A 13899-nucleotide genomic window follows, 5' to 3' on the forward strand; every position below is an offset into this window, starting at 1 on the left:
TTACATACTACTTACTTAAAGCTCTGATCAAAAGTTCTCAGACCTCTTTTACCAGCCCAAGCCCTGTCACAAGTATTGGGCGAGCATCAGATTAAGATATTCAAGTAGTCAATATGTAAGGCTAAAGTCTTTCCGGCCAATATACAAAAGTATTTAACTGGCCAGGAACGGCACCTGGCTAGTTAAATACCTTCAAGCTGGCTATCCACTGATATTCAGCGGGAGATAACTGACTATCTCCCGCTGAATATCCCAGTCAGCGCATTTCGTATGAAATACCTGGTTGCCACCTATTTTCATTGGCTGACCAGTTAAGTCTAGAGGCTATATAGACCCGCGTAAATAGCAGATCTATCTTTGCTCAATATAACTTAGCTGTTGTAGCTGATGAATATCAGCTTAACCAACTGTTTGCAGCACCCCAAAAAACACCAGAAATTCAATACTGGTGGCTGGGTATGTCCCTGGCATTGAATTTCTGGGTTTGCTGGTGATTGCAGGAGTTAGAAGTTCTATCTCCTATGGAATCAATATTGGCCTCTTTATTTTCCCCATAAAAGAATGGGGAGAAGATTTTGGAAAATAAGCATTGTATAGAGTCTTTAGAGGATACAGCTCATTTAACATTGATTGTTCGTAAATATATGATTGTAGTAAATCAAATAAGCAAAAATAATATAGTATTAGAAAAACAACTCCCATGCTCAAATCTTTTAGCAGAAAGTAAGACCCTATGTGTAAATGGAGAGTAACTGTACAGTAGTTCATGGAGAAACAAATATCCTATTTAGAACATTCTCAGACACCCACATATCTATAAGTCCATTTTTGAAGGAAGACACCACATGGGGTTTCCTTTTGAAAACTGGGCTGGCTGTGGAAATGAGAAATCATTCTCAGCATGTACATTTGCACCTGCTTTAAAATCAGTGTATATGTTCCCTCAGGAAAGTACATATGGGGGGGGGGGGTTCAAATGAAAGCCCCATGCGTGCTCTCCCTCCCCTGACCAAATTCTACCTCTTTGTGCCATGGGTAAAAGTGATTGTGTTGAAACTAGGTGGGTACATCCAAAGAAAAATCTGATAATTGCACCATATGGACTTCTTTCAGAGTTTTCAGATACATTGTTTTATTCATTCAGAATGACTAATAACAATGCTTTTTCTGTATTTTTCTTTCAATATTTAGCAATTAGAAGATATCCAGCAGACATCAAAGTTAACTTCAGAGATACATATGCATTAATGGGACAAAATGTGACACTTGAGTGTTTTGCACTGGGAAAGTAAGTACAATACTGTTTCTTCATTAAATTATGTGTCCTTGGCTATTTCATACATATGAATATCACAGAACATAGGACTTGTGGTACAGGAAGACCTCAACACATTTGTGCAGATTGTGTTAACAGTAGTAGTTTCATGGTTCCACCTGTGTTAGCACCAGCACTGTCAGAGGTTGCAGTTCCTACGTGAGAGAAACTGATGGTGATGTAGCCTCATACCATCTTGTTAGACGCTGGGGGATCCATTTTATGCTGTTTTACACCTGAGGAAACTGTAAAATGACCATCATGTATAGCTCCTTTAGTTCCAGACATCATAGGTATTCTATAGGACAATAAAACCAGTGCTGAACTGGGGATATTTGAGATCGATTATCTAAAATCAAGCATCCTCTGAGGAGTTCTCATGCTAAGCATCCTCTTAGGTCGCACTCCAGGTTCTGCCCCCATATCCTGGTACCATTGTCCAAAGTAACAACCATTTATTGCAAATGTTGGCATTGTATTTTAAAGTCCGGTTCCAGGGATCAGATGGAGAAAAGTGGATGAGCCCATGCCAGCCACATCTGAAATAAGCATGTCTGGTGCAGTTCTCAAGATCTTCAACATTCAGCCTGAAGACGAAGGACTTTATGAATGCGAAGCAGAGAACATAAAAGGAAAAGATTCACATCAAGCAAGAGTGTATGTTGAAGGTAGATGATATTATTGAACCTTTTACCTGATACGCTTTTTTATGCTGGGAAAAGGATATATTGGCTAATTTTTTAATTGTTCTCTAGATGCTTCACATTGACACAGTGATGTTCCTGTTTTATAAAGCATAGCTCAAAAATGACAGCAATAATTCCATAACAAGCACCTACTGAAAGTGCTGGTTATAGCACCTATCTATAAAGGAAATTGCTATTTTTCTTTATAGAATACTAGCGTAACTCTAGAAAATGCACACACATTTTAAGGTACAACCACTTACACCAGCCATAGCTGGTATAAATGCTTACGCCTAACTGTGGGCTAGAACAGGTGTAAATTATAGTATATTCTATGATGTATGTACTTTGAGGTCTCCACTCATGCTCTGCCCAAACTCTGTCCATGTGCATAGCCACTGGTAAAGTATGCACCATAAAATCATGGAGCGTATTCAACACGCACTCAACGCATGCCAAATTGGAACTACCGCCCGGCTACCACATGCCCCGGTTGGTAATTCCATTTTTGATGTGTGCCCAAAACATGCGGTATTTTCTACTGTGTGGTGCTTACCCAGCGGTAATCGGCAGTTTACAGATGCTGGCCACTTGCTGCCCCTTTAGTGCGTGAGACCTTAATGCTAAGTCAATGGGTGGCGGTAAGGTGTCAGCCCGAAAATGGACACACACTGGTTTTAATTTTTCCACACGCCCTTTTTTGGCCACAAAAAAAAATGCCTTTTATCCAGGCGCGCTGAAAAATTGACCTACGCGCTTCCAAAACTTGTGTCTACACCAGCGCAGGCCACTTTTAGGCGCGCCTTAGTAAAAGGGCCCCATAGATAGGTGCTTATCGATGTGGAGGAGTGGCCTAATGGTTAGTTCAATAGCCTGAAAACCAGGGGAACTAGGTTCAAGTCACCCTGCAGTTCCTTGTGACTCTGGGTAAATCACTTAACCCTCCATTGTCACAGGTGCAAAATAAGTACCTGTATATAATATGTAAACCATTTTGATTGTTGCCACAAAAAGATAGTATATCAAATCCCATCCCCTTTCCATTTCTCCAAATGACTAAAATACCACCATTTACTCATGTTTCCACTGCATAAAACTAGACAGCTCTTGAACTAAACTTCCCCAGCTTTCTACTGGGTGGTGCAAGAACTTGCTCCCAGATTTGTACTTTTTTGGGATCTTGCCAGTGACCTGGATTGGCCACTGTTGGAAACAGGATGGTGGGCTTGATGGACCTTTGGTCTTTCCCAGTATGGCAATACTTATGTACTTATTCTCTTTTGGGCACGGACCCCAGATCTGCTTGCAGATTGGGTATGGAGCCGTTAACAATCAGTAGTTGGTGTTAATTGGCACTCATTTGGAGTTATACATGGATCTGTGTTCTATTCTATAACATGTGTTGCTAAATTTTATGGCATGCAACTCAAAAGGGGCACATCCATGGGAAGGGTATGGGCGAGTCGGGGCATTCCTGATGTTATTGAATAGTGTGATTTACGCTCCCAATCACCATTAGTTGTGCACCACTCTGGTGCAAGTGCTCACACCCAAAGTTAGGCGTGAGATCCGCACTAAGGTAATATTTTGCAGAGGGCACTCTTTGCAGTGCACCCTTTGCAAATACTCATTTATGGTGAATCTTCCTGGTGCCTAACTTTGGGCAGAACTCCAAAAGAGTAGAGGAAGTCACACAGCTCCAAACGTGTAGGGAGTAGTCTTTATTCCAAAGCACCAACAGAAGACCCAACATGAGTCCGTGTTTCGTCAGAGACACCGCCTGCATCAAGGGTCTAACAAAACTCTATAAGAACAATCTTTTATATATGGTGCAAGATCGATGGAATCTACACTAATGCAATAAGTAAAATGATCACAAATACACTCCCAGAAAAAAAGAGTGTCAGCTAGTGTCTCTCTCAGCTGCCAAGCCAAAAGGCATGAAAAAAAAAACGCTTCTTGTTTCGTGTCCCTAACTTTGGGTGCCATTTACTGAATCCTCCCTTGATGTTTTCATTTGTCAAGCTTTTGTTTTTCTTGTGTTATACTCTTCTCGTTGGTTGTTCATACAATAGTTTTGAACTATGCAGAGACTTTGAAAACTTTTACAGCATTTGTCCAGTTTCTATCCTCAAGGTTTGCTGATCAATACATAGAATAGTTTTGATTAGAGGTTGAAGAGTCTAAAAGAGAAAACCATGAGAGCCTCTGGCGGAAATCTCGGGCCCTTGCTGATTTCTTACACTTTAAGTTCATGCTGACTTCCTTCCAATCTGCTCTTCTACGCGCCAAACAGGATTATTATATCCAACTGACCAACTCTCTTGGCTCTAACCCTCGTCTTCTCTTCACCACATTGAACTCTCTCCTCAAGGTGCCCCCTCCCCCAACTCCCCCTTCATTATCTCCTCAGACCCTTCTGAATTCTTTCATGACAAGGTTCAAAAGATAAACCTAGAATTCTCTACCTCGCCACCTCTCCCTCCACTAGTCCGTTCCCCTCTCTCTCCTTCACCTTATTCCTTTTCCTCCTTTCCTGAAGTTACTATAGAGGAAACTACACTTCTCCTTTCTTCCTCAAAATGTACCACCTGTTCCTCTGATCCCATTCCCACCCACCTTCTTAATGCCATCTCACCTGCTCTTATTCCTTTTATCTGTCACATTCTCAACCTCTCACTTTCCACTGCAACTGCCCCTACTGCCTTTAAACATGCTGTGGTCACACCTCTCCTTAAGAAGCCTTCACTCGACCCTACTTGTCCCTCTAATTACCGACCCATCTCCCTCCTCCCTTTTCTCTCCAAATTATTTGAGCGTGCTGTTCACCACTGCTGCCTTGATTTTCTCTCCTCACATGCTATTCTTGACCCACTACAATCTGGGTTTCGCCCTCTCCACTCAACCGAAACTGTGCTTACTAAAGTCTCCAATGACTGGATTTAGCCAGTAATAGGTCATTGGAGACTTTAGTAAGCTCAGTTTCAATTGAGTGGAGAGGGCGAAAACCAGATTGTAGTGGGTCAAGAATAGCATGTGAGGAGAGAAAATCAAGGCAGCGGCGGTGAACAGCACGCTCAAGTAATTTGGAGAGAAAAGGAAGGAGGGAGATGGGTCGGTAATTAAAGGGACAAGTAGGGTCGAGTGAAGGCTTCTTAAGGAGAGGTGTGACCACTGCATGTTTAAAGGCAGCAGGGACAGTCGCAGTGGAAATTGAGAGGTTGAGAATGTGACAGATAAAAGGAATAAGAGCAGGAGAGATGGCATTAAGAAGGTGGGTGGGAATGGGATCAGAGAAACAAGTGGTACATTTTGAGGAAGAAAGGAGAAGTGTAGTTTCCTCAATAGTAACTTCAGGAAAGGAGGAAAGGGAATGAGGGGAAGGAGAGAGAGGGGAACGGACTAGTGGAGGGAGAGGTGGTGAGGTAGAGAAAGCAAGGTTTATCTTTTGAACCTTGTTGTGAAAGAATTCAGCAAGGGTCTGAGGAGATAATGAAGGGGGAGTTGGGGGAGGGCGCACCTTGAGGAGAGGGTTCAATGTGGTGAAGAGAAGTCGAGGATTAGAGCTAAGAGAGTTGGTCAGTTGGATATAATAATCCTGTTTGGCATGTAAAAGAGCAGATTGGAAGGAGGTCAGCATGAACTTAAAGTGTAAGAAATCAGCAAGGGCCCAAGATTTCCGCCAGAGGCGTTCGGCGGAGCGGGTACAGGAATGTAGGTCACGGATCTTAGAAGTCAGCCAAGGTTGGGGTTTTGTACGCCTTACAAGGCGGGTCATCAAAGGTGCAAGAGTGTCTAAGGCAGAGGATAGAGTATTGTTGTAAGAAGAAACAGCCTCGTTGACAGACGTGGATGGTGCCACAGTAGAGAGGAGGTTTGAAACATGGGAGGATAGAGATGAAGGGTCAATAGCGTGAAGATTCTTTGATAAATTAGATAAGATAGGATGGGACTGGGAAGGAGGAGATTTAAGTGTGAAAGTTATAAGATGGTGATCAGAGGAGGGAAGATCAGAGGCAAGGAAACTAGAGGATGAACAGTTGGAGGAGAAGATGAGATCAAGACAGTGACCATTTTGATGAGTGGGGGAGGTGGAGCATAGTTGGAGATTAAAGGAGGACATTAAAGCGAGTAACTTAGAAATATAAGAGTTGGAAGGATCATTAGCAGGAATATTAAAGTCACCAAGGATGAGAGAGGGGGAGGAAGGATCATGGAAGAAGGCAAACCAGGCATCAAAGTCACTGAGAAAGGATGAAAGGGACTTATCAGGGGGACGATAAATGACCGCTATTCGAAGAGGCAGAGGAGAGAAAAGGCGGATAGAGTGGACTTCAAAGGAGGAAAAACAGTGAGATTGAGGTGGAAGAAGGGGTTGAAATCTGGAGGAGGGAGATAGAAGTAGTCCAACACCGCCCCCACGGCCAGCAGGGCGAGGAGTATGTGAAAATAGATAACCGCCATGGCACAGGGCTGCGACTGAAGCAGAGTCATCAGGGCAGAGCCAGGTTTCTGTTATGGCGAGCAGATGGAGGTGACGTGAGATAAATAGGTCCTGGATATAGGCGAGTTTGTTACAAATAGAGCGGGCATTCCATAGGGTACAAGAGAAGGGCAGAGAAGAGGAGGGGAGTAGAGAAATAGAGAAATAGAGATGAGGTTAGAGAGGTTCTCTTCCTACCTCTCCCTCCGCACCTTTAGCGTTCACTCTGGTGGATCCTCTTCTACGTCTATCCCTCTGCCTGTTGGCGTACCTCAGGGTTCTGTTCTTGGTCCCCTCCTCTTTTCTATTTACACTTCTTCCCTTGGTTCATTAATCTCATCCCATGGCTTTTCCTACCATCTCTATGCTGATGACTCCCAAATCTACCTTTCTACCCCTGATATCTCACCTTGCATCCAAACCAAAGTTTCAGCGTGCTTGTCTGACATTTCTGTCTGGATGTCTCAACGCCACCTGAAATTAAACATGACCAAAACCGAACTTCTCATTTGCCCCCCAAACCCACCTCCCCACTCCCCCCATTTTCTATTTCTGTTGATGGCTCTCTCATTCTCCCTGTCTCCTCAGCTCGAAACCTTGGGGTCATCTTTGACTCTTCTCTCTCCTTCTCTGCTCATATCCAGCAGACCGCCAAGACCTGTCGTTTCTTTCTTTACAACATCCGTAAAATTTGCCCCTTCCTTTCCGAGCACTCTACCAAAACCCTCATCCACACACTTGTCACCTCTCATTTAGACTACTGCAATCTGCTTCTTGCTGGCCTCCCACTTAGTAACCTCTCCCCTCTCCAATCGGTTCAAAACTCTGCTGCCCGTCTCATCTTCCGCCAGGGTCGCTTTACTCATATTACCCCTCTCCTCAAGTCGCTTCACTGGCTCCCTATCCATTTTCGCATCCTGTTCAAACTTCTTCTACTAACCTATAAATGTACTCACTCTGCTGCTCCCCAGTATCTCTCCACACTCGTCCTTCCCTACACCCCTTCCCGTGCACTCCGCTCCATGGATAAATCCTTCTTATCTGTTCCCTTCTCCACTACTGCCAACTCCAGACTTCGCGCCTTCTGTCTCGCTGCACCCTACGCCTGGAATAAACTTCCTGAGCCCCTAGGTCTTGCCCCATCCTTGGCCACTTTTAAATCTAGACTGAAAGCCCACCTCTTTAACATTGCTTTTGACTCGTAACCACTTGTAACCACTTGCCTCCACCTACCCTCCTCTCCTCCTTCCTGTACACATTAATTGATTTGATTACTTTATTTTTTGTCTATTAGATTGTAAGCTCTTTGAGCAGGGACTGTCTTTCTTCTATGTTTGTGCAGCGCTGCGTACGCCTTGTAGCGCTATAGAAATGCTAAATAGTAGTAGTAGTATTATACATTTACGCTTGGCATGCATCATCCCGGCTCCTAAATTTTAGTCCTCTTTCTTGAATCTACCCCATAGTGTGTGCTATTTCCAAAGTGTGCACAGTATTATGGGAAACAGACAAAATGACATGTCTAGGACAATCCAAATAAAAAAATTTTTTACATAAACAACACGGGTAGCAAACAAACCAAAATTTTTCTGACTGCCCATTCTTCATTGTAAACAAGCCCCCGGATTCTGGATATGGCGCCCAGATTTGCATGCCCATGATTTCTGCACATGCCCAAAGACGCACATGAAAATTAATTAATGAACCCTTAACTATCAATAAATGGGTGCTGGCAGTCAATAATTGAAGTTGAATGGCACTAGAGGGCTATTCTAAAAAGCCAATATATATTTTGTATTTACAAACATTTAGGGCTCCTTTTACAAAGCTGTGCTAGCGATTCCGGCATGGCAGATGAAACAAAGCCCATGGGAATTGAATGGGCTTCGTCACATTTGCCGTATGGGAATCGCTAGCACAGTTTTGTAAAAGGAGCCCTTAATATATAAATGGGTACTTGGCAGTTTGCAGACTTGGATCCATAAAATTAACATAAACTTGTAAAGCAGTTCACTCAGCCAAGAACAACCCCCTCTTCAAGCACCAGTAATCAAAGCAAAACTGCACTTGAAATTTTTATAATTAGTGTTTTATTTATGGTCTCCTTGGGCAAATTACATGAGGAAAACATGTTTAATAAATCATGGGTAGGCTAGCAAAAAGAGAAAAACATGGTGATTCAAATGAAAAACAAATTCATATTCCTTTAACACAGCATTTTAAAATCATTTATTCCTTTGTATGTAAAATGTTCTTCAGTTTTATACAGCTAACATTATAATTTTTCTAACATACTGTTTCTTTTGTTTTACTTTCTTTGGGAATGATGTATGTTTGAACTGCTCTAAGTTATATCTGCCCATTTTTTAAACACCGCAGTCAGCATTGACTTCAAAAGCTGACTGCAGAGTTTAAATTTGTATCTGAATATTGAGCGCTGGCTGTAGACAGATACTGACGCTGAATATCTGGTGTAAGGTGGTCTCCAGAAGTTATTCGAGTACCTTCTATATTCAGCACAGGTACCCAGATAACTCTCAGGATAAGTTAAGACTGCAAAACAGCTGCCCTAACTAGGGATGGGCAGCTCCAGAATTTTTGTTTTATTTGCACCATTGTTCATTTTGCTTTGGTTAGTCTTCATTTTCGTCTCAGGGCAGTGTCATTATGGAGAGGATTCTATAAATGGTGCTGAAAATTTGGTGGAGACAAACAAAGCAGATCAATCAGTGATATGGTTCAAAACTTTATTTTCAGAGATTCGCCCGACACAGACTGTGTTTCACCTACAAGGGCTGCGTCAGGGGCTGTACAAAAAGCAAATAAAATCAAATACAATTAAAAACATATATATTTGTATAATACTATATCATAAAATGTTAATAATCAAAAAGAAACCATTTCAGATATATAAAATCAATCAAACACTTGGAAGGAGAAATCAAATATCGTCAAGGAAATATGTTTATTTCCTCGACGATTGATCTGCTTTGTTTGTCTCCACGTTGGATTTTGCAGATCGCTTGCCATCTTGTTTCTTAGGCTGAAAATTTGGTGCCAGAAAAAAATCAGCACTAAGCATGATTCTATAAGGGGTACACACCCTTTACAGAAACATTCTTAGCGCCAATTCCTGTACCTAATTTTAAGCACCAGATTTATGCTTGCTGAAACCTGGTGTAAATACTGGCACCCAAGTTAGGTGTGCTTACCCAGTATTCTGTAACTACACACATAACTTCTCAAAATGCCCCGACACACCCATGACCCTCCGATGGCCACTCCCTATGTTGAGATATGCACTATGGGAATTAGGCACCCTGCCTTATAGAATAGCACACAGCCAGATGCATGTGCAAATTTTACTGAGTCAATTAACATTAATAATTGGTTGTTGGCACCAAGTTATCGATGGTTAAGAGCTCATTAACCAATTGCTTTGTGTGCACATCTCGGCAGCATGCCCAAATCTGAGCGCCATATATTGAATCCAGGGGTAAGAGTGCACTTTGTATTCAACTGGTGTGCGCTATTTGCAGAGAAAATGCACCAATTGCAGAGAGGGTGCTGTTCTTCAGAAAGGGTGCAAAGTCTTCCTGATAGTGCGTGCAAGCATGATGGCTCACAATGTGTACACTATCAGAAAAGGACACTATTCACAAAGAAGGCACATTATTATCGACAAACAAAAAAAAACATTAATTGTATTTTTTCTCTCATTTTTGTTGTTGACATGCAACAATACGAGATATGTAATTGACATTTTCTATGTCATTGCAAATGACAACCCATCCCCAGTCTTAATTTATCTGGATAGCTGTCCAGGAACTGGCACTGAATATCGGTGGTACCTGAATAACTTCTAGCTCTGCTCCTAGAGCACCCCGGCACCATCTAGACCAGGGGTGGGCAACCATGGTCCTCGAGGATCACAACCCACTCAGGTGTTCAATGTTTCCACAATGAATATGCATGAGATTGATTTCCTTGTACGGCTTCCATTGAATATAAATAGATCTCATGCAGTTCATTGTGGAAAACTTGACTAGGTTGTGGCTCTCAAGGTCCGTGGTTGCCCATCCCTGATCTAGATAGTGCCAGGATGGTCAGTGAAGATTTTCATCTGCATTGTCCAGATAATGCCACTGTAAATCAGTGGCTGGCCCCGATGAGTGACACAAAGTCAGGTAGGAATTGCTCTTCCCTAGAGATGAATATCAACCCATACATAATGGATGCTATATTTACATAAATTACTACCTCTGTAACTGTTAGATTCCCTGTTCTATTACGTAGCTTCCCATTATTCCAGAACCTGTGGAATAGTTGTCTCCATCAACCAGCAGGTGGAGATAGAGAACTGAAAACTGTGCTGAGACATATCTCTCTTAGTATCCAGTCAGGGTCCTCCTATCTCCAGCAGGTGGTTAGACACACTTTTCAGCCTCTGGTTCTGAGTGCTTTCCTCCTGGTCCAGTTGGTCAACTGGTCCCCAGTTGAGCTTTGCAGGTGACTTGAATCTGTAGAGTCATATCTGGAGGTCCTCAGATCCCTGTCTCTGGTGCCCCGCAAATTTACTTCTTCCCTCCCTTCACCTCTTCCCTGTTTCCTATGGAGCTCTCCTTTTCCAACACAACAACCTTAAAAAAAAAGAAAGGAGAAAGAAGGTTTGCTGGAGAGCGAGGGGCAGAATATCAGTCCTTAGTCTTTCTCATCTGTGGTAAGAAATTTTGGAACTGTGAGCTTGGGGGAGCAGCTGACAGTGGTAAATCTGACTTAAGTTTGACTCAGAATGGCTGCAAGTTCTACTTGGTGCAGGGGAGGAATCCTGACTTACCGCTTGGAACACATTGTGCTGCGCTTATGACAGTCAAGGTGAATGGCAACTCCTGTAGTTAAGTGGTGTTCCCGCTGTGGGACCCACCAGCTGGTGTCGGGTCATTACAATTGCGTTCTGCGGGACGTGGAGGAAAAAATGGTGGAAGCATATCCTTGGGTTTGGCACAGCATCCAAATATGCCGGGTCTTCAAGCTCTACAATAGCGCCGGTACACAGTTTGATGCAAGAAAGCATGGGAACAGGTGCTATTTTGTCAGAGCCTACTGGCAGTGAGGAGCAGCCTCTGTCTGATCACATACAGAGCACAGCTGCCATTTTTCAGCCTCGGGGCTCTACAGAGTATTCAGCTATATCAGGATCTTTGTTTTCTCCAGAGTTCATATTGCTCTTACTTTTACTGAAGTAGGGAGAGTCAGAGTTTCTGCTAGGTGCTTCAGTTTCTTGTCCCGCTGCCCCTCCGGCTCCTAAGAGATCTCATTTAGACTGCTAGGAATGGACATATGAGGCCATCTCTGCTTCTTCTTCCTTATCTGATGTGGCCTCGATCTATTCAGAAGAGCCATCTTTGAAGAAGCCATTAGAGGAAGGAGAGCTCCCTCCTGAGGAGGGGGATGATCTGAAAGTACTGAACTTGTTTCATAAAGAGGAGCTCAGTACTCTTATTTATGAGGCACTGGCAGTGCTTCCATTGAGAAACCTTCTTCAGCAGTATCAGGAGTTCCATCTTCGTTGAACCTGAGGGGGCTTCCCAATTCATCCAGACATTCAGGACCTGACTATAGCAAAATGGATCTCACCAGATGCAGGGCTGGGAAGAGCCATGGCTCAACTCAACCCGTTCCAGAGGAACATGATAAATTGCAGCTTCTCGGGATGGACTCCCTGGTTATGGCAGTGATTAAGAACACCATCTTGCTGGTAGAAGGAGGCATTGTTCTAAAAGACCTACAGGATAGGAAGCTAGAAGGCTTACTGAAACAAGCCTTTGAAGTGGCCTCTTTGGGCCTTCAAGTGTCAGTGTGCAACTTGCTCATGGCAAGAGCATGCTGAAGTGGCATCAGCAGTTGGCAATACAAGACAGGCACCATAATGCCCAAATGGAAGCAGGGTTGGCCTACTTGGCAAATGCTATTTATGACATGTTACTGGTTGCAAGACAGCAGAGGGTACCGACCTGGTCATCAGCAATATGGTCATAAATCCCACTTTCAGGTACACCAATCTTCCTTTTGTGTGGACAGGAAGTCCTCCTCTCAGTGATCTAGAGCACCCAATGCCTCCAGAGCTTTGCAATGATGTGAGGCTGGCCCACTCTTCAGGAGTTTCATGAGGAGTGGGACAAAATCACATCAGTGGGTTCTGGATATTCTTACAGAAGGTTACAAGTTGAAGTTTTCCTGCCCAGTCACTCTTTGCAGTCTCCTTGTTGAAAAAGAGCCAAGGCAGTCAAGGTTCAGGCCACTGTAAATTTCTTGCTGGCACTCTGGGCCATTGTACCTGTTCCCCAGGCCAAACAAGGGCAAGACAGATACTCTGTCTTCTTCAATGTCCCAAAAAAGGAAGCCCCATTTTGTCCGGTCTTAGATCCCCAAGGTCTAAACCGCTGCCTCCGAATATTCCTCTTTTGCATGGAGACACTAAGAGCAGTCAGAGCTTCAGTCCAAATGGGAACATTTCTCACCGCCCTCGATCTCAAAGAGGCATACTTGCATATACCTGCCACATCAGAGATTTCTACGTTTTGCAGTGCTTGGCCGTCAATTCCAGTTCAGGGCTTTGCCCTTCAGTCTTGCCACAGCTTCAAGAGCTAAGGTTATAATTGTGGTGGCGTCCTTCCTCGGGTACCAGGGAATCAGAGTTCACCTGTATCTCGATGACTGGCTCATTCATGCGTTGTCCTGTTCAGACAGCATGGTGGTGATGGACAAAGTTGTCTATCTTCTGTAGTCATTGGGTCGAGTGATCAATTTCGAGTATCTGGGAATTCTATTCATCACAGCACAGGAGAGGATCTTCATCACGGAGTGTAGGAGATTGAAGCTGGTTCATCTTCTCAGTCAAGGCAGGTCTAGGTTCTGGGGTCAATGATGGCGGCGATAGAAGTGGTGCCATGGGCAAGAGCTCATATGCAGCCATTACAGGAATCTCTTCTCAGCCTCTGGTCTCCGGTGTTACAGAAATATAGCCTTCATCTTCCTTGGACGCTGGTTTCCAGTTGCAGTATGCTGTGGTGACTGTCGCCTAGTAATTTGACCATTGGAGCTCCCTTTCCAGTAACACAATGGAAGACATTGACAATGGATGCCAGCAAGTTGAGTTTGGGAGTTCATTATAAGTTCCATTTGCCACAATGTACTTGGATAGAACAGGAGTCTCAGTGGTCGATTTATCACTTCGAGTTCAGGGCAATGCAGAATGCCTTATGTGACTTTGTTCCCTTTCTGGTGGGGGCCCTAGTCTGAGTTTTCTCCAACAATGTGATGGTGGTAGCTTATATCAGTATGCAAGGCAGGACCCACTGTTATCAGATGGTGGAGGCAGCCTCCCTCAGGAGTTGGATGGAGAAAAATCTTCT

The 13899-nt window shown here is 43.6% G+C and overlaps 1 protein-coding gene across 1 annotated transcript in view; it reads left to right on the top strand.

The window, feature by feature from the left end:
- The window catches only part of CNTN1 (contactin 1), a 317283-nt gene that overhangs the window by 155426 nt on the left and 147958 nt on the right, over positions 1-13899 (top strand). The window contains exons 7-8 of the mRNA XM_030216174.1: positions 1192-1288; positions 1802-1983. Coding sequence (XP_030072034.1) covers positions 1192-1288; positions 1802-1983 — 279 coding nt within the window. The remainder of the gene's footprint in view (positions 1-1191; positions 1289-1801; positions 1984-13899) is intronic.

The sequence above is a fragment of the Microcaecilia unicolor genome, chromosome 10 (assembly GCF_901765095.1).
Source record: "Microcaecilia unicolor chromosome 10, aMicUni1.1, whole genome shotgun sequence".
NCBI classification, from domain to species: Eukaryota; Metazoa; Chordata; class Amphibia; order Gymnophiona; family Siphonopidae; genus Microcaecilia; species Microcaecilia unicolor.